We start from the raw sequence: 15926 nt of genomic DNA, 5'->3' as shown, positions 1-15926 counted from the left end.
AATATAACATAAAGCATAGTGTGTGTTCGCGTCCTCATAAGCAGTATTTTGTTCTGTGACCACATGGGGATACTGCCGCTCTTGTTTCAAAGGTACAATGGCCATTTGAGGTTGGAATGATTAGCGAGATGAGTATTTGAGAGCCAAGTCAAATCATTCTGCCAGTAAATTAATTGTGACAGTGATGTTTTTGGGGGAAGCTGGAATCGCTAAAATGGTGTTTACACCCTGCATAGAACTGTGGGGGGGAAAACTCTGATTTTTCATCCACAACCATTTGCTTGGAATACGTGCTGATTTAATGTTTCTTGTTTCACAGTGTACTTTATGAAAAGGAACTACACCCGCAAAGTGAAAAACTGTGTGGCAGATCGTGTCTTAATATAATTTCATATGCTCATAAAAGTCCCCACAAACTCACTTAACGCCAAGTTTTCGCGGTGGCACTCAACATATCCCGCTCGCTGCAGTACGCACTTAGACACTACTGTCTGGTGACGCGCTGTGACGCAATTTGTGAAAGTGAATGAAAACCGTGGATTAACTATGCATGCAAAAAAGTGTTCAGCTATTTAGTGATAAAAAACAGTCGAAAAGAAAGACTTCGCACTCTGAAATCCCCCAAAGAAGTCGTGAACGTGTGGGAAGGCTAACTGCTGCGGTATGGCTGTCTCGTCTTCCTGCGTAAAGCGCTTCGATGCTGGACTTGAGATCAAGACTCGCTCGGTTGAGCAAACGCTCATTCCCTTAGTGTCTCAGGTGCGTGTGTTGAACTCGTGGAATTTTAACTTGTCGCTGACACAGTTATGTAATTTGATAGTGATTATATTTGATATTTGCGTTCAAACGAAGCAGCCTTTTCAGGTTTAGAAGTATGCAGGATGCTCTGTTTGTTTTTCCAGTTTATTAGCAACCAAGGGATTTTGACGGATACGTTACACAAACGACCACCACCACCACCACAACTACAACAACAACAAATCATTAACGGTCTTTTGAATGATTGCCAGTTTAGCTGAATTTTTTTCTGAGTAGTGGTTCGATGATTCACTACATTATAAGTATTTTAAGAGAAACCTGATCCCTGCTCTCCAGGTGTGTGCACCATTGACCCCAAAGTGACTTTGTTTAACATACAGATTAGCAACGCTGATGAACCAAGGACTATGACTGTTGGAACATTTGCTGAGGACCATGCCTCTTGTTGTAAATGCCATATGCCTGATAAAGGTTTGGTTAGTATTTCGGTCAGGGTAGCTCCTGCTATGGAACGGTTTTGGAAAAGACAGTTTTGTTCTGCTGAACCTGCTTTTGTTTTTGTGTCATCTAAATTGGGCTCAAATAGCCATCGGTTGGAGAGTAAGATTCATTCGCATAATTCTGAAATAGAATACATAACTTCTGCCTCTGAATGTTTAATTTATTCGTTTAAACATACTGAGCTCAAGGCACTGCTCATTTCCTTTTATCAGGTAAGGTAGTGTCTTTTAATAGTTTAGTAAATAAAACAAAGCCTTACATTTAGCCCAAAACCATTTTACATCCATCTATATTTAGAATCAGATTCTATTAGTAGAAGGAAAAGATGCTCCCAGATTTTCTCAAGCCTGAGAATCTTAGTTTTCTCTCAGCTGCATAGGCTGTAAGCTTTATCTCGTCTGGTGCTACGGTCACCGTTTGGACTGCACACATTCAGCTATGTGACCCAGCTCCACGGCCCTGGCAAATGAGTTTTAAATCCCTCTGTAGCTTCCTCAGCAGATATCCACAATGAGCCTGGATCCTCCTGGTCCAAGGGATTTGATAGTGATAATGGTGTGTATATCTGTACAGAAGGGAGTGAGAGAGAATACTAACTGTGGGGATATTTGGTTATTAAAGGTGACAGTTATTAGTTGAAATTCATTTATTGTGACAGAATTTACTGTATTTCTTTTTTGTTTTAATTCACAGAATCCTTTTCTTCATTCTAATGAACTCTCTGAATGACATTTTATTAGTTCATACTTTCAAAAGTCATAAACAGGGAGAGTATAGGATGATGCGGACTAATACTGGTCTTGGAGGTTCAGAGTTTTACATTTGCAATACCAGCTACTTCTGTTCTATTTGAGTTAATTATATATCTTATGGGAATAAGTTACATTTTAGAATCCAATGTGTTGTTGAACCTGTTTGTCATCATGCAGTGAGGCTGGACCCACAGTCTGTATTTGTTACCTCATAACCCTGAGGTGTGACTTTCTCCAGAATACTGTGCTCACTAGCAGGAGTCAGATGTCATGTTTACCATGGGTGGTCCTTGGTGTAAAGTGAAAGATCATAGGTGTAGGGGTGAAAGGTCTGTCAAATGTTTATTATTAGGAGAATTTGGAAAGACAGTTTGCTCTATTCAGAAAGGTTTCATAATCATTGCACTTGCTTATTAAGACGCTTGATATGAACAACTAAATGCTTCGCAGTTTCTGTGGTGTACATGTTATATATTGGTCTGCATTTGCAACAATGAAAGTTTTATTCATATTGCCTTTTTTAAACGTAAATTTAGTATCTTTGCATGCCGTTGAAACCAACTGATCAAAAAGATGTTTTCATGAACCTGTTCATCAAATGAACTTTGTAACAGAATGAGGCAAAGGAGACAACAAAATTTAGTCTGTAATGAATGGGTATGTATTTCAGTTGGTCCCTGATGGGACTGATTGGGAATTCTATTCCTCTTCTAGCCTCAGGGTGAGGATGAGCCACCTAATCCACCCAAAGGAAGCAGAAATGCATGTTTTTTGTATGTCTTTGAACCAGGTATAGTATGAAGGTACAGGCTACCGTATATGTTGATGATACAGCGTGAAATTTAAACCTGTGAAGTCCTGCTCACAGTGAACAGTTTCCTACCCTGAATGCCTGAGCATGTACAAAGTTGGATAGCAGATGTAAGCTATCTATTCTTCAACCAAACTTGCAAGTTTTCTTGCAAAAACTCAACCTTACTCAATTCTTGTCTCCTTACATTACATTTCACATGGTATCCCTAAATGGCATATATCTGCTCCTTGTACAGATTTACCGTACTTATCCTCTGGGATTGCAGAAGTCGACACAACCGCCTGACCGGCTCCAATTCGAACAATAACCTGTAAAAAACAAAGCAGCAATATGTTGACATAAACATCTTCATGTGTATCACACTTATGCATTAAACTTGTCTATGCTCTAAATAACATAAAAAAAGAACTTGTTACAGCTCTAATATCAGTATTTTACAAATGGCAAATGTGTAAATTATATATTTCCTTTGTTGAAGAAAAAGACAGAATGGATAAATTGGCTTGTATGGTTCATGAATTAATTTTGTGTGCGTCATACCCAGTCATCACAAAATTTGTTCCTCAGTCTCTCTTGTTCGCTGCTAAAGAGCTGACTCCAGCAATGCTAGCATGCCAGAAAGTTGACCTTAACAGAATTTGCAAATGAATTCATACAAGGCATGTGAGACCTCTAAGATGCTGACCTTCCAGGTTTGCATTATGCTTCAAACAAATCAATCTAAGGTCTCCATTACCCAGTAGCTCATTTATTCATTCAACCCCATCTTTAACTGTGCTCCATTTGTCTGTTTCTTTCACAGCTCCTGTAAGGTTTGAACTTTGCATGGCCGTCAGTTAGATTTATAGACGTCGCAGAGGAATGACTTTGTGTAGTGGTCTGCTGTTCCAAGCATTTTGTGCATCTGTCCAACTGGTTGACACATGCCATTGTCAGGTTCATGTGCTTTAGGCATGGAAACCGCTGAGGCAGTTATGTATGTCCATCAGTGTGGTGTCTCCCTTTGCTTTCTTTTCGCCGCAGCTCCTCTCTCTTCCCACGCTAAATCGTGTTGTGGTGAAACATAAGAGGATTAACAGTTGTGATCACCATGGACACCATGGAATGTGGAATGTGTACCTTGACTGAAAGACTCATTCTTCCAGCTTGAATACATGGTTTAGATTGTTGTGCTGAGAATCTATTTCACAAACAATCCACTCAGACTTGTAAATATCACAGTGGGATAGTGCTTTCCCGTCTCCAAGCATAGTAGACGTTCCACTGAATGAGGATAGTCTGAAACTGATCACCAGTACAGATTACTTGAGGAACGATTAGTATGGAATTATAAATTCTGTGTTCCATCTTGTAGAAAGTTTAATTTGGTAGAGAGTTGACCACACAAGTTTCTCTCTTCGTGGGGTCAAGAAAGCCAAGTTGGTTGTGTGTACTGATCTGGCCTGTTCGTGTCCAGAGCAACAGTCCTCCTGAAATACAACTGAAAGCAGCAGGTCTGATGTCATACTCCTAAATTTACTGAGGCTAGTGATATTTTAAGCTGTCATTTGCTGTAGGTCAGATCCGCAGTTAGAATGGCAGGTGAAAGTGATATTTCTGTTTGTAGAACTTATTTTGTGACACAGAAACCTCCAGAGGACATGCAGTGTCAATCACAACAGAGAGAGCTTTTTTTTTTTTTTTTAAATCAAACTGGGCAGTGTTTTGACATGGTATTATAATGTTTAATCCTGGGTGAGTCTGGAGTTTTGGTAAAGCATTTAGTATTATAAAACTGTAATTTGCATTTGTATAAATGTCAGTTGGCAGTAATTGATGCAAGTAGCTACTGGAAACAATCTCTCCACATTTTGTTGCATTTGTGCAAATTGTTTTTCCAAATATTTAAGAGGGTTTTTTTTTACATTTGACCTTAGACTCCAGCCTCATAGTTAAAGGTTGTGTAATTATTGCAGTATTTTTACCAAAAATGCTGTGGACTTATTACACCCCTGCAGCTGTGCAAAACAACCACACACACACAAACACACACACACACACGAGAGAGAGAGAGGGAAACATCTTCATCTTTTTCGTTCACTCCTTTTCTTTTTTTTCTATTCTCTGGAGGAGGAGCATGATCACGACCGGGTTTTGCTACATGCCCAATGAATTATTGATGCCACCAGTTAGCGCAAAACGGGCTGCCTAAACACTAATGGCCTGCGTTTGTGAGGTCTAGAGATAAACTGATACTTAACAAGTTAGACAACTCATGCTGTGCCTCTTTGTCCCAGTGGATTGTACTAGCTCACAGTCTCTTCCCAGTTGTCTGGCCATCCACAATAATTCATGGTCAGGCTTCACTGTGTCTCAGGGTTGTGGTATATTTTAATCAGCCTGTAAAATGCCAGGCATGACACATGCAGAATTATTTACGGATGCAGTTTCTGTGAACAACCATCCTTAATGTACTTGTTTCCGTAGCGTATGGAACTTAGTTGAATTCTCTGTGTTGTCTGTTTTATATATAATATAATATAGTGTGTGTATGTATTTGTTTGAGGACCGAGTGAATAGATGGTTGCCTGTGCCTGAATATTATCAGTGATTTTCCTCCTCGCAGTCTGAGTCTCTCACGTCTGTCAGTCATTCAAGGCGCCATGCAGTACATGCTCTAATTATAGTGTCAGTCCACTTGCGGCGCTTCTAACGCAAGTGTTTTAGCAAGAGCAGAAAAGCTCCCATGGTGATTATTCCCCTACAAGCACAATTAAAATCCAGCTCATTAACTCTCCCCTCACAACACTGCCTAGCTGATTTGGTTTGTCAAGTCCGTGGTCCACATGAAGCGTGTGGACAAAATCTTGACAACGGTGACAGGGATTGGTAAATGTGGTGGCGTTTTGGCATTTCATCAGAGTCTGTGTTCTGTGTGGATGAAACAAATGAGCGTTATCCTTTTAAGAGCTGTTTGACTTCTCATATCAGGTTCCAAATTTATATGAAACTCTTCCCTCTCTCTCTGAGTTTTAAGCACTGGTAAAAGACAAGCATTTTTACACCAGTTGGATAAAAAAAAAATCTGTGAGTAACCTTGTTCAAGCTCAAGCTTTTCAGCATGTTTTCCTGTCCTCATTTTCCTGTTTTGTGAGCAAAAATGCAAGTATATCAACATTTTATTCATCTGCCTAAGGTTATTGATAAGGAAGTCTTGTTAAATCAGGTCTTACTGGCCCCCCGACCTGGAATGTTTTCTTTTAGCCCACTCCAGTCGTCATCTGATTTTTGTCACCAGTCAGCTGAGTCCTTCATTATAGGGTTAGAAAGACACTTTTGCTGTGGATTTAAGGAACTCAGGAAAGTCATTCATACATCTCATTTCTGCACCAACTTAAGGCAAGCACACTGTGGGCTTTATAACCTAGATGTAGTAGCACTAACAATTGTAATCCCAAACGTGAAAATTGAAATTTAACTTGAAATGTAACACATTTCATATGTGTTAAATCAAGACATGATTCAACATGTCCACTCACAGATATCCGCCCATTTCTTCGTTCTTTAAGTCACAAGGGACAGAAAGAGTTTGTAAATTCAAACTTTATACTCTTTGAAATCTTGGAGATTAGGGATGCCGTTCAAGCCGTAATGCCTTTCAGATTCTTATAATGCATTTTGCTTCTCGCGATGACTTGACTGACCCTCAGAAGTTGTAATATCACGCACTTGAAGATGTGAGAGTGACTGAAATAGTGTGATAGGAGGTGACTGCCAAGTAGAACACTGTGTCCAGTGCTGCTATATTACCACCTTAAAAGGCATGACTCACTATCAAATACATCAATGATGTACTTGATAATTTGAATTTAAATTGATAGAAAATGACTCTGGCTTATTGAAATGATCCATCCATTTGCCTTTCTAATCACAAACAGCGATTTTTTTTTTTTTTTATCAGAAAAACTATTAATTATGTTTGTTGATAATATCATGAATGAATGCTAATGACATCTGGTTTGCAACAGATGCACCTGATGTGTCAAGCTTAATTTTTACTTTGATTGGCACAACCTTGTTTAAACCATTGTTTAGTTGTATTCTTATCACTCAGTAGATAAGCTGGAAACCTCTCTCACTGAATAACATATTAATTTTAGAGATTTCTTATAGAGATGCAAGTGAGAATACCAGTCTCTGTGATCCTTCTTCCAGATTACCACTCTGATCAACCACAAAGACAAGCTGAAGAGGTCTGAGAGAACAGCCATGGCACTGCAGAGAGTTGGCCAGGCTGTGAGTGGAGCCGTGGAGCATTTTGTGGCTGTTGGGGAAGCCATTGCAGCAGAGAATGAAGAATTGCAGGAGGAGATGACCATAGCTTGTCTGGAGGCACGGAAGGCAGGTGAGATGCTGTCCTCATGTCTCTTGTACATGTACACATCGATTCCACGCCAGCATCGGTGAGTCTCAATGAAGGTAACAGCACACCTGAAGAGATACGACTGTCTATAAAGGTCTTCTAATATTTGGTCAGTCAGTTGCACAAATACCTTTATCTCAGGTGCTAAATGTGAAAGACTGTTTCCACTGGATAAAACTGATGTGTATCACAACAGTGGCAGTCTTGAAGTCCCAGGGGAGCTCATGTGTTCATATCCATCAAGGTTGTCCAGTGGCTGGATAAGGTTGCCCATTGGACTGTGTAACATGCAGCAAAGAAGAGAGACAATTACCAGAGTTTGAGCGCTGAATCAGCTCTAGAAACATCATTGGCTAAAGAGAAATCTGTTTCATATACATGCAATGCAAATACATACAGAATATATGTATGTATGTATACACATATTACAGATTTCCAATCTTGCGTAATTCATATATGTGATGAGATGAAGGAATGAAGAGGGGACTTGACAGGCTGATTAGTTTTGGTATTGGCGGAGGTTAAGAAGCCAATTCTGAAATAAAATGGATGTTGTTTTAATGATGTAGTGCCAAACTGAAATGATTGATATCCCTCCATCATGATTAAAGTGTGGGATGCAGTTAAGTACAGTTCTCATCCCTTGAACTGTTGCAAGGAAAAACAGCATGCCTACCTTTTTAAATGGCTCTGAGCTTGTTTGTAAGCTTCTCTGATGTGTTCCAGACATGCTGTATCTATTTGATTTTCTAATCTAATTTATTGGCTACCCGGGCTGCGTAGCGACACTGCGAAGGCCATCATGGAGTTGTGGTTAGTTAATTGCCATGCATCCCACTTCCTTGCTGTCAGATTCCATCAGTGTTCCCAGTAGGACCCTAAGTTTGGGGCCAGTTTCCCAAAGGAGAGGTGCTAAGCTGGTTGAATGCCAAGATTCGGTCTATGGCTTCAGTTCTCTGTAGTGTCTTTCCCTCTGCGACTGTGTTGAAGTTCCTTTGTACAAACTTTGCTTTGTAGTTGCAAAATAGCTGTTGCTATCCATCGTACATTGGTCTGATGCATCATGTGCTGTGCTGCTGTACTGCTGTGATTCTAATACATGCTCCTCCAGTAAACCAAAACCCATCCACCAGACACCCTTTACTGGTTTATATGTCAGAGTGACAGTAATATTGACACGACTAAGATTTCATGCCAAAGAAAGTGATTCGGCTAGCTGCTGATCATTTATTGTCTCTCCAGGTGACTCCATAGCCCGATTCACAGATGTGGATGTTTCGGGACAACCTGATGGACTGACGGTCGCGTTTGAAGACAAGGCAGGTGTGGTAAAAGCTGCCCGGATGCTGCTGTCCTCAGTCACCAGAGTCCTGCTACTGGCCGACCAGATCATCGTTAAACAAATCAGTAGCTCTCATAGCAGGGTATGGTCTACATCCCCAGACCATCTCTCAGACAACTGGTGCATTTTATGTGTTCTTTGTTTCATTTGTTTTATTCTTATTACAGATGATGAAAGATGGACAAGACATTGTAAAGAACAAAATGATGGTTTTATCACACATTACATATTGCAAAAGAACTTCCATGTTGTGTCATTTCATTTTCCAATGTCATTTTTAGTGACTTCACGATTTGACCTATTAATCTGTTTGATTCAAAATTAACCTGCTTTGTTGCTGCAGTCTGCAGTCTACTTGAACTAGGGCTGAGAGCTAATGGCTATAGTAGTAATTTTCACATAGCATGTTTGATACCATTTTAATAAAGGGAAGGGTGGAGACAAGCTCAATGACAAAACATTCTAAAATGTGATGAAAAAAAATGAGCAGTTGAGCAAATACTCAATTGCTATCAGAGAAGATTTGGAGCAAATTTTGAATGAAGCCCAGAATTTACTAACGCACATAGCTTTGTGAACCAAACAAGATTTAAACTGGGTAAGACACATTTTACAGTGAGAGTTCTTCTCAACTCTTTATGCTCTTTTAAAGTCTTCTTTTTCATCAGCTTCTCTCTAAAATTTCTGAAGGCATTTGAAGTTTCACATACTTCAAAAGCCTTTTTTGTAGCATAGCCTTTGTGAAATATCATATCATAGACCTATGTATTGTAATGAATGAGTAACCAGAGTAAGGTTTTGGACCCGGTGTGATAAGCACATAGTGTTCACCTGCTGTGCAAACCCTGACTTGTGAGGACTTAGATGCATTTTGAAAGGAGTCACATCATATGATGTTGTTTTTCAGGTCCTGATGTGCTTAGATCAGCTGGAGCATGTGAGCTGCTTTCAGGAGTTTGTGCAGATCTTCAGTCAGTTTGGAAACGAGATGGTAGAATTTGCCCACCTTACAGGTGACCGGCAGAATGTAAGCAAGTTGTCATTTTGCAATTAACCAGCCATGAAACTGCCCGTAATGATTCCTCATCTTCTAATTTGCCTTCCTTACAGCGACAGTCATTTGGAGCTATAGATGCAGAAAGCTTTTATTTTGAATATTTATTTTGTGTATTTTGAATGATCATCTCAAGGATCTGAAGGACGAAAAGAAGAAAGCCAAGATGGCGGCTGCTCGATCAGTGCTGGAGAAATGCACAATGATGCTCCTGACGGCTTCAAAGGTGAAGATGGGGGAGGAAACAAGCTCCAACACTCAGCAGAGAATAAAATAGATCCTTCTTTTGTTTTACTGCTCTGATCTAGATGAATGAAGTTATATAGAGCTTCCCTAAACCTAGCAACAGGAACAACATTCACCACATTACCGTGAGCTGTCAAGGTGTGATGATGTATACTACATAAATAACAATGAGACGGTGATTTACACATGCAAAACCATGATATAATAATGCCTATATTGTCTCTTGTTCAGAGAATTTCTCAGTGCTCATAACACTATTAATATACCTGCACTTCTAATGGCTGTTTTTAATCTGTTTTTAATCAGACATGCCTCAGACACCCAGACTGTCCATCAGCGCAAGTGAATAAAGAGTCTGTGTTTGGGCGCATGCGCTGGGCCCTTGATGAAGTCATAGAGATCGTTACAGACACACACCATGGGGTGAATACTCAACTCCAACCTGTCAGTATCTATTCCGAGATCAGAGGCTTCAAGGTGAGGTTATGACCTTCAGAACAGATAGCAACGGAAAACACTACATACTGTGGAAGTCAAGATTACATGAAGTGCATAAATAGAGCCATTCAGAATATGTAATCACTTGTTGTGTCATACTGACAGTTCACTTCACATGGGTCTCATTAGCGTATGACTGAATCAATGAAAGACAATGTGCTAAGAAAGATGGTGGCTGTTGTTGGACAGATGGTGGACCGTTACAATTACTCTTGTTTTTTCATGAAAGTAATTTTTTTTTGCTGTGTGTTGAATGCCATGTGTCATTCTCTGCTTGTTCAGGCCATGGTGGAGCGTCTGAGGGACAGACGGCATTCGTTGCCAGAGGGAAGCTTAAGGGCTAAGTTGGTGTCTGTGATAGAACAGACTGAGGACTTCACTGACTCAGCCTATACTGGTCACAAACAACGTCAGAAAATTTTACAGCTGTGTCATCTCACCAAGCAAGAGCTAGAGCAGCTCCTCTCAGTCTGGACACATAATGTGAGTATAACCTGCACACCACCCCTTCCCAAACCTCTGCAGTGGAGCGTACTGGGACAAATTGTCCGCGAGGATTCGAACTTTGGAAACAAAAAAACCCTCAACCCTGAAGAGATACTTAGATAGCTGTTATATTTTCACATACCTTAAAAAAAAGTGCTGAAGATTCAACTTTTTTTATTAAATATTTTAGTATTCTGAAGTCATATTTAACACAGATAACTATATAGCATGTAACATATTGTTGCGTTTGCATCAGAAGTGATTTCATGTCTGATTTTGTTTTTTGCAACAGCAGACTTTTGAAACGAAGCAAGTTGCAGAGGAGAAGGAAGTATGCATTCTGAAAACAGTTGAGGTCATCAGTGAACTCAGGGAAGAGGTGATTGTCTGGATGTGCCATCCATCCATCCATCCTATCCATCTATCCCACTATCCCTCCTTCATTGACATTAAAGTTCGCTACTCATACTCACTTACTTCAGGAATAACCCAGCTGAAATGGTATTGCATCTGTATAACTCAATTTGTTTGTCATTTCATACAGCTCCATAACGTGGCGGTAGGCCTGGCAACAGACATGCTTAAGCAATCGTCAGACCGAAGTGTTTTACGGTCCATTAGAGTATGTGCAGGGGAAGGTGACATAGAGGCTTTAGCTCAATGCTCCTGTGCGCTCAAGGAGCGGAAGGAACAACTGCTGGAGGTCAGGATCCTCGGACACTAGATCCATTTAGATCAACTGTGAAACTTTTAGGCAGTTCTAGGTAATGTGATCTGACACTTTATTGTTGTATGATTCTTCTTCCTCAGATGTGTCGACTCCTTCGTCATGTCTCCGGAATGGAGCCTTTGGAAATTACCTGTCTCCATGCTGAGAAAACCTTCCAGGTGATTGGACCACAGGTAACTATGGAAACAGAACTGTTTCTGGCTAAAGTAAAATTGTGCACACTAGGCCTGTGCCATAGCATATGCAACATGAAACTAGAATGTTTTATAGTTGTTGATGTAAAAAAAAAAAAAAGCTTTCAAAATATTTAGGCTTAAGTGTATATCATTTTTCCTGTTTGTAATAATGAGTGCATTAAGACACATTATTCATGTGTTTTTCTCAGATAGTGTCTGCAGCTCAAACTCTAACCCTCCATCCATCCAGTAAGATTGCCAAAGAGAACCTAGATGTGTTCTGTGATGCTTGGGAGTCCCAGCTTTCTGACTTAAATATCCTCCTGAAAGAGATTGTTGATGTTTATGAGGGGACAAGAGGTACTATGTTGTCAGATCTAATCTCTTTGGTTGAGTCATTGACTTGTGTTTTGCTGAATGGATTTCAAAGTGGCTTTTTTGTTTTGATGAATATCAGGTAATATGTTTATAAAGGTATTATATGTATACTGAGCTGAATTCTTCCCTTCCTTCTTTTATCAATAATCCAGCTGAAAAAAGTGCTTACCAGTCACTACCCAGATCGGGGGTAAGGTATTTATGGAATATCATATCTGATAATAAGCAGATTAATAACATGTACACTGAGCTTCGCAAGTTTTATATCAGCATTCTCCAACATTGTTTTGCTTTTTTCCCTGCAGAAACATTTAGCCAATAAGGAGATTAAGTCAGTTAAACTGGACACTGAGGTCAGTAAGTTACTCTAATGTGGAATAGTATCGCCTGTTGTAGAGATTTGGCTTTTCTATATGTGACAATATCTGTTGTAAAGGAACAGAACAGGTTGGCTAAACTTGGCATGGAGCTGAAACAGCTTGCCTCCCTGGTGGATACAGAGAGCAGGGCGCTTCAGAGGCAGGACGTGGATCATCCCATTTTAGATAAAGGCCAAAGCATGTCCAGCCTGGCCCACTCCATCTACCTCTTTACCCGGTAGTGTGATTTTCTGTCCATTTCAGTCTTTTGTCCGTTTCCCCAGCTCTTTGTCCCTGTTTCCTGTAGCTAATCTCTCAATCTGGCTCTTCCAGCAGCATATTATTATTATTATTATTTTATTATTATTATTGTTATTATTATTATTATTATTATTATTATTATTATTATTATTATTATGACTGTTGTTGTTATTCTGTATTGTTTAGTGGGGAAGGTGTTTTGAAGACAACTCTGGACTTGTTTCACCAAGCAGAGGTATTATACTGGCAAGAAGTAGTCTTCTTCAATGCATAGTTTTCCCATACTTTTTTCCAGGGAGTGGTCATCACATGTAAAGTGGTCCAAAGATAATAATGTTCAGTATTAAAACAGTTTGATGTAGAATTTGGAGCTCAGTTGTATCAAGATGGTATTTTTTCCTGTAAGACAATGCATTTCCTCTGCCTTTTGTCTCGGTAGGTGTTTTCAAAGGAAGGATTTCAGCTTTGTTCATCTCTGCAGCTCTTCTCCACAGAGGTATGACTCTAAACAACCGCTGTAGAGTGTTAATACATTTTAAAACACATTTGTTATGGTTATGTGATTTGATTTTCAAGGTCGCCAGATAAGCAATTATTATCAATGCAATTCTGCATGCTGGGTACTGATTTAGTTTACTTGTCTGACAGTCGTCCATAACAATCCACTTTTAGTTATAAAAAAAAAAAACAGAGTTCTGGGCTCTTTGTTCTCTGTTCAAAGCTGGGCCAGTGTAGTTATTGACTTGTAAATGATTGGTTGCTATTGTTTTTGTCGTTAAAAACCCGGCAGACCACTATACATGAGGCATTGAAGTTATAATTGTTTACCACATGGGTAGCTAGTCAGTGCTCTGTGAAAAATGCTGAATTCACATCCTCAAGTATAAAAACTGTGCTGATAATGATATTAATAAATGCAAGAGCAAAATAAAAGCAGTGTTTTTCTATGTTTAGTTTATCAAAGCAAAAATTCATGTTGAAACACTCGCACTTTTGTAAAGTCATTTACAAAATGCAGCATTTTGGATCGAGGAAAAAAAAAACTTCATTTTCGTTCTTCAGCTTGAGGATGAGGAAAGAGAGCTTATAATGACTGAGACTGAAAGACTTGCTGCTTCATGCAGTCAGCTCCAGTCCACAGTGAAGATGACAGTAGAAGGAAAGACTGCCATTTTCCTCAAGGTAAAGCAGAACTCTTCAGTATATATCTGAGCTGTAGCTCCTTAAAAGTGTTTAGTCCTGCTCTTCCCCACTCCTGCCCCGAGCGGCACACAGCAGTGCAGCTCCTCTTGCTAATGACTGTCTTCCGGGGACACATTGATATCTTTCACCTTTAAGTGCATAAGTAAACACCATTTTTATTGGGAAATAGGTTTGAGAAGAGGTACTGAAAAGAACAAATGTTAAGAAAGAACAAATGTGAAGAACGACTGTTATTCATAACCCTTTCCAATTTTGTTACATAAAGGTTGATACCTTGATCCAAAACACTAAAAACGTTATGGCTACCATGGCAAATCTACTTCCGCTCTACAAGAAGCTACTAAGAAAGGTGAGAATCACTGTGTTACAAAAGTTCACAGTTTTATTTATTTTTTAAACCATACCACATTACCGTTAACTGTGCTTTTAAGGGCATCCTGTGTTTAAGAACCATCCAGTTCACGTTCAGTGTTGAATTTATTGCAATGCCAGAAAATAAATCAGGACATTCCCAGTACAGTCATGTGCTTAGGCCAGTGTATCAGCCGTAATCAATCTGTTTCTCTTAACACAGCCAACTATACTTGCCACATTTGTCCAGCTATAGGCTCATAGGTCAATTCCGATCCCAGTCTCTTAAAACTTTGATTTGAATAAAACTCTGCCCTAAATGTTTTCTGCCGTTCTGCTCTACTTCACAGGTACCTCCTGAATATAGTCAGCTGACAGTATCTTCAGATCCCAGAGACAGACAACTGCCCAGTCCAACCAGGGAGGGCTTGCTCACAAAACATGCCTCCAAAAAATTAGGGGTCAAATCTGTGGAGAAACACATGGCAAGCTTGACTTCCCTGGAGAGCAAATGAGTGACTTCGTTTTTTGTTGATGCCAGACGTGCAATCGAAATGTGATGTTATTCAACCACGTCTTGCCTCCCATCCCTGGCCACAAGAGAGCAGTGCAAACACAGTTGTTTGGCAATTATCTCATTTGTGAATTTTTATCTCGCAAAGATTGCAGAATGAGTCACTCAGTCAGAGTAATAACAGTAAAATTACGCAATGTCCTAGCAACCTGCCAGTTACCTCCGAAATAGAAATAGCTCAGTAAAATTACCCTACCCTCTGACACTGTCACGTTAATTTTGAGATAGAAGTAGCTCTTTTACTAAAACATTATTTTTTTCCACAAATATAATATACCTTGTATCCACCTCAGTTTCCGCGGGAAACTGAAAACCCACCTCTTCAAAACCTACCTGTTCCCCACGGCCTAACTTCCCTTTCCTTACATTAATAAAAAAAAAAAAAAAAAAAACTTGTCTTGTATCTATGTTTGTCAAAGTATTCCAGGGCGCAATACAAAGGGGTAAATTGACGCTCAGTCTTATTGTGATCTCTGTGTATGAGGTATTAGGAATCTGCACTGATTGTAAGTTGCTTTGGCTAAAAGCGTCTGCCAAATACCAAATTGTAAATTGCAAATTGAATGTGTGCGTGTGGGGTTCTTTTTCAATGGAGTAAATGGCAGGTGAAAGCTGTATTCATATATGATCATTTACTTAATCTTTCCTTCTTTTCACACTGAAAATATATCTATGAAAAACCAAGACTTTCTGTAGCAGGATCCCAGCTTTGTGGTACATCAGCGAAAAGAATACAGATCCTCCGATATAGCCCTGAATGGTTCACAAATTTGTCTTTTCGTTTTGTTGTGTTTTTTAGACTGAGGGTGACTTAAATGAACTGTACAACACAGAGAGAGAGAGAGAGAGAGATGTGAGCAGGTAAATATGGTGTGGGTGGATGTACCAGATGTTCCAGACCTCAACAGGGACAGTCTGTATGAGAACAGTTAGGAAAAAAAAAATTTGCAACTCATTTCATGTTAACCCAAAACATGCCATAAAATATCATTTTTTCGTTACTGATTAGCACTGTTGCATGATGACATTGATGACATGGA

The 15926-nt window shown here is 39.6% G+C and overlaps 1 protein-coding gene across 1 annotated transcript; it reads left to right on the top strand.

The window, feature by feature from the left end:
• Positions 1 to 663: 663 nt before the first annotated feature.
• Positions 664 to 14827, top strand: LOC115819715 (alpha-catulin-like). Its single transcript, XM_030783217.1, has 19 exons — positions 664 to 759; positions 7021 to 7210; positions 8471 to 8652; positions 9478 to 9597; positions 9761 to 9850; positions 10177 to 10347; positions 10651 to 10851; positions 11147 to 11233; positions 11399 to 11557; positions 11665 to 11757; positions 11970 to 12120; positions 12291 to 12328; positions 12444 to 12491; positions 12575 to 12735; positions 12945 to 12993; positions 13198 to 13254; positions 13821 to 13940; positions 14227 to 14340; positions 14663 to 14827. The coding sequence occupies exons 1-19, from the start codon at positions 664 to 666 to the stop codon at positions 14825 to 14827; spliced, it is 2292 nt and encodes a 763-aa protein (XP_030639077.1).
• The last annotated feature ends 1099 nt before the right edge of the window (positions 14828 to 15926 follow it).

The sequence above is a fragment of the Chanos chanos genome, chromosome 8 (assembly GCF_902362185.1).
Source record: "Chanos chanos chromosome 8, fChaCha1.1, whole genome shotgun sequence".
NCBI classification, from domain to species: domain Eukaryota; kingdom Metazoa; phylum Chordata; class Actinopteri; order Gonorynchiformes; family Chanidae; genus Chanos; species Chanos chanos.
This window is presented reverse-complemented; position numbering and strand designations above follow the sequence as displayed.

What these genes read in the sequence shown, in the direction of transcription:
- LOC115819715 (XM_030783217.1), top strand. Translation starts at nt 664, where the DNA reads ATGGCTGTCTCGTCTTCCTGCGTAAAGCGCTTCGATGCTGGACTTGAG. An exon ending in TCCAGGTGATTGGACCACAG is followed by an intron (nt 11,758 to 11,969) that starts GTAACTATGGAA and finishes TGTTTTTCTCAG; the next exon opens with ATAGTGTCTGCAGCTCAAAC. An exon ending in CAGTTAAACTGGACACTGAG is followed by an intron (nt 12,492 to 12,574) that starts GTCAGTAAGTTA and finishes TCTGTTGTAAAG; the next exon opens with GAACAGAACAGGTTGGCTAA.